Source organism: Pocillopora damicornis, chromosome 4, assembly GCF_964200805.1.
Source record: "Pocillopora damicornis chromosome 4, jaPocDami1.2, whole genome shotgun sequence".
NCBI lineage: Eukaryota > Metazoa > Cnidaria > Anthozoa > Scleractinia > Pocilloporidae > Pocillopora > Pocillopora damicornis.
In genome coordinates, this window is record NC_142673.1 from 28798175 (window position 1) to 28809708 (window position 11534).

At 38.8% G+C, this 11534-nt stretch overlaps 2 protein-coding genes across 2 annotated transcripts; one reads left to right on the forward strand and one right to left on the reverse strand.

Annotated features, from left to right (window-relative positions):
• Positions 1-542: 542 nt before the first annotated feature.
• Positions 543-2204, reverse strand: LOC149047584 (uncharacterized). The gene has a single exon (XM_089202865.1). The coding sequence runs from the start codon at positions 2084-2086 to the stop codon at positions 1061-1063; it is 1026 nt and encodes a 341-aa protein (XP_089058991.1). The 5' UTR covers positions 2087-2204; the 3' UTR covers positions 543-1060.
• Positions 2205-8647: 6443 nt separating this feature from the next.
• Positions 8648-10829, forward strand: LOC149047585 (uncharacterized). The gene is made up of 3 exons (XM_089202868.1): positions 8648-9521; positions 10004-10180; positions 10516-10829. The coding sequence occupies exons 1-3, from the start codon at positions 9372-9374 to the stop codon at positions 10576-10578; spliced, it is 390 nt and encodes a 129-aa protein (XP_089058994.1). The 5' UTR covers positions 8648-9371; the 3' UTR covers positions 10579-10829.
• Positions 10830-11534: the final 705 nt, after the last annotated feature.

Here is an 11534-nt window from a genome sequence, read left to right on the forward strand (position 1 = left end):
TCTGACAGTGAAGCGCTTGATACCATAATCAAGTATCTTCCAACGGTACTGCTTGATATTTTTGCAGTATGACGAATAAAGCAAAATAAAGTGACCTGCTGCGTAATGCAATTCAACAAGAGTTCAATTTCTCGGAAATCCACTTACTCTTCAAATAAACTCAGGCAAAAGCATAATTTTCAAAGCTAAACACACAAGTAAGTTTCGTTTTGGAATGTACACAGAAACAGTGAGGAAAAGATGTCATTAATTTTAAAATTTGCATATGTATGTTTTTCTTTACCGATGTGAGTTCTTTGTGCGCGATCCGAGAGAACGACGATGGATGAAAGCTATGAATGTGGTTTCAGGTCAGTTTTGTCGTTTACTTCGGTGAATTCCCGTGTATAGCGGATTAATTGATCTCACGGAAATTGTAATTTTGAGCTGACATGGCTTTTCCTTTCTCAATCCTGAAATAGTAGAATACTTGAAAGAAAGTAAAAGTTGAAATACCCCTAGAACAGAGTTATGTCTGTCTGCCGGCAAACGGAAGTCTACCATGAGTGTTTGAATCTGTACTTAATATTATCAACAGAAGAAGTAGAATGGCTACTTTACAGACGAGGCTCAGCGTTAGGTAAATACAGTGAAATTTTACATAATTCTTTATCTTTTCTCCGCGCATCATACGGCGAACATGTGACCTAAGCTCTGATGCAAGCCACGGTATAACTACAGCAGCCATTCTGTTAACGAGCGAGGCAAACTGGTTTCGCATTTTAACCCGTAATAAAGCAACTGTTTTATTCTCTTATGAGCATTTCGATTCAAATTTTTTTGATATAATCCTCAAACAAACATATTGTTTGCGACCTTACATTTACGTCGTGACGTTGTAAATCTTAGTCTCTATATATCAGCTTGTGAAGCATAGTTCCTTTTAGGTGAAGCTCAATCCTATGGACGATAACTAGGATTAAAGACACATGTTTCTATTATCCTTTCTTTGTAATAAAGTAGCCGCTAAATTTGAATTTAAAACTATTTCAGCGATACCAATAAAGCACAAGCAAATGACTCACTCCATTGTCTGAACGTTTTTCCACATAGTTATCAACTCATTCACTCGTTTCAAAGACAGCCAACCTTTCAGGTTACCTTTAGAATCCATGAGTTTTGCGGCTGCTGTAAGGCCTTCCTCCGATAAAGGGGTTGGATGGGCATCCACATTTCGGCTTTCCTGGAGTGCTTTCATGGCATCTTCGTAGCATTCATCCCATTTCAACTTTTTTTGCACCTCGTCCCACTTTTTCCTTGATCGCTGCTTTTCCTCCTCCAACTGAGGCAGTTTTTCCAAATCACGCCAAATATTCTTCATCTTGTAGTTTCTGTTTGACTGGAACGAATTCGGGAATATTATCTTATACAACTTGTTCTGGAATTGTCGACACAGCTCCCCCAAAGTAAGCGAGGCATGGAGTTCCCAATCGGCTCTCTGAAGGTGCCTTGGTAATGGAGAAGTAAGCATTTGACGTCCTCCTGCCCTCTGGGTTGCAACTGACGGCGGCAGTGACTCCTTGTGTTGTGATTCTCGAATCTCCTTTATCTCTTTCTTCATTAATTGGTTTCTACTCTCCATCCTGCCCGTGGCCTTGTCGAAATTTTCTTGTAATTCCATGTTTTTCTCTTGCTGGGCCATTTTTGCTTCGTTCAGTTCCTCGATATCCTTCTCCATTCGACCGACTTTGACTGTGAGAGACTTCAGCTCGTCCTCTAATCCTTTCTTGTCGCTCTCGAGTCTCTTAATTCTCGCTTTAAGGGCTTGGATCTCTTCGTTTCTGGTCTTGAGCGCCACAGTTAACTCTTGGTTCTGCTCCTGCAAGTTTTCTACGGCTTCGTTTAGTTCTTCGATTTTTTTGTCCTTTTCATCGATTTGCTTTTTGAGAGATTCGATGTCTTCGCCATGACTAATTACGGCTTCGCTTATTCTTGCTCCCTCTTGATGATGTACTTCTCTCGTAAAAGTGATTCCTATGGGAAATCCGATCGATCTTGGATCAAAATCTTCACCCGCAAGTTGTCGAAGTTGGTCGTCCATAATCATGGCTGCGGGTAAGACGTAATGTTTCGGTTGTGTACCTTGGCGAAAGGTTCTGCGAAAATTTGGTTTCACTTTTTGTCAGGTGAAACTTGTGTGCGTCAGCGTAACGGTAAGCTGGCACCCACTCGCAATGTGACGCAGCGTTTTCTTTAACCAATCAAATGTCTTGCAGCAAGAACATGTGGCTGATTAGTTGACATAAACAATTCAAATGGCCAAGGTTGAGAATTTTCTCATCTTTGACTTGTTTATAGGCTTTAGTTTCTTAGAACCTCCAATTTACTACCTATGTCTCCAATGACCAAAAATAAATTTATACTTACGCGTTACTTCAAATACTTTATCAGATATTCTTTGTTAGATTTATGATTGCGCCAAACGGCAAGCGGAAGTTCATGGCCAATTCTGAGAAACAGATATTCTGGTGATGATCTTACCAATTTCCTAGAATTTCGTTTCTTAACAGCCTGATCTTAATAAGCGTTTAAGCAATTACGCCTTTATGATGAAATTTCAAAACAACCTCAAATATGTAGAGAATAAGCTTCGAAGATGTTTTTAAGTGAAGTAGCGTTGAGGCGTGTGTATGTATCTAGGTAATTAATTTTCTAAAGGCCTATTTACACGGCACGACTTTGTCGCATGCGACAAGCTTACGACAGGCCCACGACATGACTTAAGAGTCGTAAGCGAGTTGTAGGTTTGATTTACACGAAACAATTCGTGTCGTAAGCCTGTCGTAAGCTTGTCGCATGCGACAAAGTCGTACCGTGTAAATAGGCCCTAAGACATGTCAGATAATTTGGAACTTCTTAACTTTAGTACAATAAAATGTAACCATGGGAAAGCATTGGTATAGAGCTAATCATTCGAACAAAACGTTAACTCATACTGATAAACTACAGTTATTTAAAATGCTAAGGCTTTCTATACTTTGATATTATTTCAGATGATTTTTAATCATTTAGGAGCTAATTTGCCTTTTGACAAGAAATGGAAGTAATAATAGCAGGGCTTATTTCCATGAGCTCGAGAAACTTGAACCTGTGATTTTGTTTGCTAGGTAGCGAGAGCTCGAAATAACCTCGTGAAATTCCGTCATGTGGTGTCCAAAACTTGCAAACAGTTCCTATGTTATCAAAAGAGTAAGGAAAAGGTGTATACACCATAATCCTATGTAAATCACAGTTTTAAAAAAGGCAAACAAAAAAGTTGCATAATAAGCACGGTTTGCGCGGACTGCACAGTCTGCAATCTGCGTTTTATCATGAGCAACGCAACTACTGCAGAGTGCAATTTACTCACGTGGTCAATAGGTATGTAAATTTGGAGGGACACAAGAAATTGTTTCATAAGCGTTCAAATCCCACACGATTTGCTCGGAACACCAACATGGCAACGGACCACACGTTTCCAATTATGATAAACTTTGAACAAAGGTATATATGGATATCCATGGCAGCTGGGAGAGGTCGAATTTGCGGCATTTAAACGTAAACCGCTTTCTTTAATATTTGGCATTCGGAATAACACATATGAAGATTTCATAAAGCATCATATCTCGGTGCGAATAAAATAAGATATTAACAGATTTCAGGGTCAAACAACATTTTCTGGAAAAGAAAATAGCGGTGGGCCATCTTAAACCGTTATAGAATCATTGCTCTGGAGAATTCATGGCTGACGTAACGTGACTTGACTTGGTTAATCTTTTAAAGAAAAAAGGAAATATGGAAAAGAGAATCTGTTATTCTTGGAAAATTACCGTGTAAATGCAGATCTTTCGCGATTTTGCAAAGGTTTAAGTGTAGTTGTGTTGGTTGAACACCATTTTATACGCAATCCCATAATGTCGAACATCATCGCCAATTACATATAGGAAAACAAGCTTTTCTTAGTCACAGTCTGCGATTTATTTGCGACATATATGGGATGTCATAAAAATTGTATTTCAGTTTAAATTTTTCGTCAATTTGTCAATGATTAGGCAGGTTTTTAAAAATAGAATTTCCTTGACTAAGCTCTTTGCTTTGTGCATCATCATCATAGGATACCATTGCCGGACAAACCACAACCGTTCCTGGTGTTTAGTGTTTTACCTAAAAGGTGATATTTTCAAATCTTTTCGTGTCGTCCAAATTTGTAGGAAATGGGTAAACCAACATCCAATATCTTGGAAGTAGAGAAAAACATAGATTCGTTGTTATGCTGTAAAAATCTAAACGAAACTTTCGTTTCGTGGTAATAGGCAAAAAAATAAATATAGGAACTGTGTTAGAAAAGACACCCAAACACATGCAATAAATTCATACCCATGCAATGTGCATAAGATTTGTCGCGAAACCATTAAAATTCCTTAGAATTTGATGGCAAGCATTCATAATCAAGCGAGTCAATACAAAGTTTGAGTAGCACCAGTTTTTAGATTTTAAAGTGAATTACAGAGAATAAATGCTGTCATTCTGACGCAACCACATGCATCAGTCGACTGTGGCCAAAAAAATCATGCAGAGAATCAAGCTACATTTCCAGGTGTGTATACTATTTTTACACCAGGCTTCTCGCCCGAACACAACCTTGATTTGCTACACAGTTTTCAAACGAACTCCGGACCACTTAGTTAAACCACAGGAATACAGGTTATTGGAAAGAAGGCACTTATCATTCATCTATACTGATGCCGCTGTAGTTGAAGCTTGAAAATTTATAAATAAAGTGGAAATAGAAACAGATTTTTCTTGTATCCCTGCTGTTTTAAGCAAGTTAGAGGGGAAGGGGCGCTTATTTGATATTCGAGGGAGGATGCCCTTTAAGAGCGTGAGCACTTATTCGAGGAAATACTGTCTATTGAAACGTTGCATTGAAAGATTAATTTCAAACAATGGGATCGAGTGAAGGAGCGAAAGAGTCCATATGTCGACTTACGTCAATGATTCCAGTTTCGATATGTTCTAAACAAGTGCGCAGGAGGAATATCATTCGTGATGGTTGGACTGCTTTGATTATTGGAAATAATTGTAATGTTTATCTTCTTAATCCTGGTCAAAGCCATCACTCGGCAAAGTTCCTTACCCAATTAAACGGCTACGAAATAAATTAAGCCTACGTGAACTTGGTGCGTCAACTATAAACTTCGAAGCCTGTGTGCTTGGTTCAGCAAGAGGCTCTTTTCACTGAACTCACTTCAACATATACACAAAGTAAAACCGTCCGTGGGCACACTAGTCTCCAAGATATTCAATAGCTTCAATTACGGCAAGTTGTTTTAGAAATCAGCAAATGATCCAAAACGTAAATTTATCAGGGTCGGCCAGGGGGGGGTAGTGGAATACCAATATACCCGAAAAAAAATCGACAAAATACCCCAAAATACCCCAAATTCCTCCAAATATACCCCAAAATAATCGAAGCTTTGAATACTTTATACCTGAAATTCAAAGAAAGTGATATACTGAATACCCATATTTAAGCTGCAATATACCGTATACCCGATTTAAAACACCCCTGAATACCGAATACCCAAAAACCCTGGCCGACCCTGATTTATGGATTACAAAGGAACTTAATCAAAAACTGTTACGATCCATGACCTTGATACTTGAAAGCTCCTACGAACGATAGCAAACAATCCTCTTTTGTCCTTGCAAGTATTTCATAATTTAACTGTTCACGATCTTGCTAGACCTATGTATTAATCGAGAACTGCAACACAATAAAAAATATCGTAAAAAATGTATCACTTTTCCGGCCTCGGACATGACTTCCCTGACCCCTCTCTAGTCGTCTCTCACTTGGCCAGTCGCATCGCGGAAGGTCTGTGAATTGGAGTGAATTTTTTTGGAAAATTCACGATATGGAAATGATATCTTAGCCCAAAATTATCCAGAAACAACTAAAGATACTTTTAAGAAACGACTAAGGCGCGGTTTGGTTTTCAGCGCTCGCATTCTTAGCATTATTTCGACTCTGTTATACAATTGAAACAAATCTCCAAGGTCTCAGATCAATCTTATGTTATGTTTTAGAATGAGCCGTCCCTTACTTGGGTCATCAGAGCTATGCACATATGGTTGATGTGTTTATTTTTTTTTTTGATGAAGCATAGTGTTTTAATGACGTGTTGGGGTGTGAACCAATAACAACCAAGGTCACCTCGTGATGCAAGCGTGGACCAGTAATTGATGTTTCTGAGAATTGGGCGGATGACTTCCTTTCTATAATTTCTGAGAAATATCATGTGTTACCCTTCAATTCTTCCACAAAACACTTCGTAGGTCATACAAATAATTGTTCTTTTTGGTTAGAATTGAAAATAAATAACAGAGAAAAAAACTGTGACGAGTAGTTTCTGGCCATTTCACATTTCAAAGCGGTTGACCATCCTTCTGAGTATCAGAAATTGCAATTGTTCAAAGGAATAGCAAATATTTTTCATCTATATGCTAATCAGCAGTCATACTCGGTTTACATGTGGGAAGGATAATTGCGGTCGTGCGGTTAATTTTTTACCTCGAATTACCATGAGTGTTTCCCATATTTTCCACCTTTGAATAAAATATGCCTCTTAACTCTGACAGAGAAGCGCTTGATAAAATAATCAAGTATCTTGCCATAGTAATTCCTGATATTTTTGCGTTATGACGGAAATGAACAAAACAGTGACCTGTTGCGTTATGCAATTCAACAAGAGTTCAATTTCTCGGAAATCCACTTACTCTTGGAATTAACTAGATAAAAGCATAATTTTCGAAGCTGTACAGATAAATAAGCTTCGTTTTGGAATGTACACAGAACCAATGAAGAAAAACTCGTTACTTTTATAGTCCTGAACTATGTATGGTTTTCTTTATCGATGTGACTTCTTTGCGCGCGATCCGAGGGAAATAAGATGGATAAAAGTAATGAATATTTTTGTTCAAGGTCACTTGCTACTCAGGGAGGGTTGGTCAAGACATAGCATGTCGCAACTGAGAGACTGACAAAGAGTGATGAAACCAAATGAAATTTGAAAATTCACATATTTGCACTGTGGTGGAAAGATGAAATTAGAAGATCCTCGCAGCTAAGAACACTACTGAAACTAGTAGTTGTAAGTAGGACCTGAAAAAAATTTCAGGCCCGTACGGGATTTGAACCCATGACCTCTGCGATACCGGTGCAGCGCTCTACCAATTGAGCTAACAAGCCAACTGGGAGCTGGTCAATGAATTGGGTACAAATAAACATCCGAGTGAATGAAGATTTAGATATATGAAAATTCACATATTTGCACTGCGGTGGAAAGATGAAATTAGAAGATCCTCGCAGCTAAGAACAAATGGGTACATCCGAGTTACAACTACTACATCAAATAAACATCCGAGTTACAACTACTAGTTTCAGTAGTGTTCTTAGCTGCGAGGATCTTTCTAATTTCTTTCCACCGGATGTTTATTTGTACCCAATTCATTGACCAGCTCCCAGTTGGCTTGTTAGCTCAATTGGTAGAGCGCTGCACCGGTATCGCAGAGGTCATGGGTTCAAATCCCGTACGGGCCTGAAATTTTTTTCAGGTCCTACTTACAACTACTAGTTTCAGTAGTGTTCTTAGCTGCGAGGATCTTCTAATTTCATCTTTCCACCGCAGTGTAAATATGTGAATTTTCATATATCTAAATCTTCATTCACTCGGATGTTTATTTGTACCCAATTCATTGACCAGCTCCCAGTTGGCTTGTTAGCTCAATTGGTAGAGCGCTGCACCGGTATCGCAGAGGTCATGGGTTCAAATCCCGTACGGGCCTGAAATTTTTTTCAGGTCCTACTTACAACTACTAGTTTCAGTAGTGTTCTTAGCTGCGAGGATCTTCTAATTTCATCTTTCCACCGCAGTGCAAATATGTGAATTTTCATATATCTAAATCTTCATTCACTCGGATGTTTATTTGTACCCAATTCATTGACCAGCTCCCAGTTGGCTTGTTAGCTCAATTGGTAGAGCGCTGCACCGGTATCGCAGAGGTCATGGGTTCAAATCCCGTACGGGCCTGAAATTTTTTTCAGGTCCTACTTACAACTACTAGTTTCAGTAGTGTTCTTAGCTGCGAGGATCTTCTAATTTCATCAAATGAAATTTGTGTGAATGGTCACGAATGAAACTTGTTTGAATTAAACCCATTCTGTGAAACTGAAAAAATCGCATCACCATCGCAAGCAAAAAAATCGCAGGTGTAACCGCGGCTTTAGAACAGGGTCTTGGTTTGCGTTTGTTGCGCACTGACATTGACGAAGTTTTTCATCCTCTGGAAAAAAGAACAAACAAAAAACAAAAACCGAGATGAACTTGAATCCTTTGAGAGATGAGTGACTGAACGCCGCTGAAGATTTTATGTACCGTGAAGATGGCATCTGATTTTCCAGACGGCAAGATTTGTGAGACAAGATAAGAAGTCTATTGTCTTTTCACTCTCTTGATCTCAAACGACATTTTCCACCGACGATCTTTATTACATTACGGCTTATTCTCGAATACATGTCGGAACATAAGGATGCTCGTTACTCACATTTATCCCCATCGATATCGACACACTGGTTTCAGCAATGAAGAATTTTGAAAGGAAACCCAAAAAGAAACCATCTAATGACAACGCAAATGCTTACAAAGTATTTAAACCGCGGGCGAATTAGTTATTTAATGGCATATGCTCTTAGCGCAAAAAAGCAGCAATATTCCTTGATATCGATCAATTCTCATGATACACGCGGCCGCTTCCTGAGAAACGATTAAAACAATAGGTGGTTATTTTCTCACCTTCCTGATAAAAATGATCCATTGTCAAGTTTCAAGCGATCTCAGTTCGCACTTGCCTCTCTAATTGCTTCAATTGCATTGTATTAAAAGCAATCGCTTTGTTTAAGTTATGAATGAACACAAGGCATAAAATGATGGTAACTAAAAACCTCCGGGTGTAATGAGGACTGATACTCGCTCAGTAATGTTGTCGAAATTTAAAGGGCATGTAAACCCAAAAATACATGTTTTTCTTATACTATGTAAAAAGTGGCGTAGAAAACGAATTTGAAATTCGTTTTGTCCAATTCGACTTATTTTAGGAGAAAATCGGCATTTTCAACTGAAATTCCATTTCCGGTAAAAACAATAGCGAGAAGTCGTGACGTAAGCGGTGGAACTAAAATATTGCGCAACACATATTCCCCAGTAGAACTGGTGTGGGAGTTCGTGTAAGTAGCGGTAGTTTGGAAGATATTTTATCAGAAGATAGCGACTCGAATGCCTTAAGCTTAGTACATGACAGCGATGGGGATAATCCAGAATCTTCAGGAGAGTCTGGGCCACGTTCTTAACAATATGAGCCGCGTAGGGTTCACCGAAGCGATCCGCACGAAGACAGTACAGAACATGTCGACAGCGATGCGACCGTCTCGGAAACTCAGACTGGTATTTAATTTACTGTGTGATTTATTTGTATTTGACATGAAAATCCAATAAAGCGAGGGTACAATCTAAAAGAATGCAACAGAAATTTTTTAAACTTGAGCTTCTGAGAGTGTTTTATATAAAATTATCAAAGGTGCGAGTGTGGAACTTGTCAACCAATGTCGACAACTCATGAAAGTGTTTGTTGTACAGAAATCGGGCAATTGTGGCAAAAAGTAGAGTAGCAAGGGCCTGAAACCCAGATAAGTTGTATCACTGAGCATCCAGGTTTTCAGTCAATTTGCCTTGATTTCTGGGTGCTGGAGACGGCCAATTGCGCATACAGGCAGCAGCAAGGCACAGATAATCACACCGGAAACGAGTAAGCTAAATGTTTTCTGTTTCATCTGTTTTGTTACATTTTGAGATCGATTTGCTTGGGTTGTTTTTGCCATTGACTTAATAATACAGGAGCTAGTTGTTTTTCGCTTCTTTCCTGGCAGGAAATTTCGCTAAATTGCCTACAGATAGCTTGTTCATTGGTGTTGGGAATATCTCGGCAAACACTTCAGGGTCGCTGTGCCATCTTGTGCGTTAAACAATATCCGAAACATTTTTCCAGCGAATTTTGGATCGCCTTACACTGGATTAAAACCGCCAAACCTTTGAGAGAAACAAACGTATATATTTATACAGACCTTAGTTATTTATGTCTTACAGCACTGGAGGTTATGCCCGTTCTTTATGAGATATCTATGTATTGCTTTCCTTCATCTCCGAAGCATTTCCATCGATAAACAAGTTGTACCATATACATTTCCTTGTGAGGCCTTTATAATTATCAAACCCTGTTTGTGTTTGCTTCGATTTGAAATACTGAAAAGATAGTTTTGCAAGCTGAAATCAGGATCTTTTAAGTTGTACTCAAAATGATGAATATTGTCCTACTGACCTTTGAATGTATTTTCACTGCTGTGAAAATCGTGACACAAATTCTTCTGCTGTTTCTCTGCAGTGTTTCTCAAAGGAAGCACCAAGTGGGGCTGGCATGGATTTTCTTATAGAACATAAGGGTTGATTATGGGATCCTGTATAGAATTCTTTGCATCGAACCAATAAAATTCCAGATCAGGTTATTACACACTGACATCAACGAATTCTCTTTCTTTGATACGTGTTTCGAATTCAGGTAAAGGATCAGAGGAGTCAGTGTCTTTTATGGGCTCAGCGCTGGCTCCCGAACAACTGGCTTCCCCATAATCTTTCATTAGATGAGAAAAAAGATGTTTTTAGAGAACCAATAAAGCTATCGTTGTTTAATTAACAAAACATTTTCATGTAAATCGATTTTGTACTGTCTCCGTTGACCTCTAACTTTTGAAGAGCTCAACTTCTTTCTCAGTTTGGTCGGCCACTTCCGAATCCTTGTCGTCTACCGACTGTATGGGTCGTTTTTATACTTCCGAATAATTTGCTTCTAGTAAGGCCTGAATCTTCGGTTCAGCACCAGGAAGAAAAATGACTGCTACAAACAATTTGTGAAATTTGTCCAAGTGAAAATAGCCAATTTCGTCGAGCCGACGAAATCGGCTATTTTCACTTGGACAAATTTCACAAATTGTCACTTCAAATTCGCGTCATTTGGAAATATTTGCATTGTATGCCCAGTTTTGTCTAAATCAGTACAAAACTGGACGACACAACGCTTTACCATTACGAAAAAATTGAATATATTGAAGCAAACTGTAAGTAAAAAAATCATGACGAGACCGGCAAACAACGGCTGTAGAAAAGACTCCTTCGTGCCTCACGCGATTATAAAACAAGACTTTGTAGGGTCCACCCGTGACGTCACAGGAAAGATGGCGCAATTCAAGATGGCGAATGTTTCGAATTTGGAAGAGCTTTTACAAAGTGAAAATGGACTTTTGAGAAAAAACGAATGGTACCTTTGGTGTACTTGATATATTTACTAAACATCTATGTGAAAAGAAAATGAACGTTTTTTGGGTTTACATGCCCTTTAAGGTTAAG

Excerpts from the sequence above, each read along its gene's own strand:
- LOC149047584 (XM_089202865.1), bottom strand. The coding sequence starts at position 2,086 with ATGATTATGGACGACCAACTTCGACAACTTGCGGGTGAAGATTTTGAT.
- LOC149047585 (XM_089202868.1), top strand. The coding sequence starts at position 9,372 with ATGACAGCGATGGGGATAATCCAGAATCTTCAGGAGAGTCTGGGCCAC. Across the intron at positions 9,522-10,003 it reads CGTCTCGGAAACTCAGACTG|GAAATTTCGCTAAATTGCCT; the intron begins GTATTTAATTTA and ends CTTTCCTGGCAG. Across the intron at positions 10,181-10,515 it reads AACCTTTGAGAGAAACAAAC|TGTTTCTCAAAGGAAGCACC; the intron begins GTATATATTTAT and ends GTTTCTCTGCAG.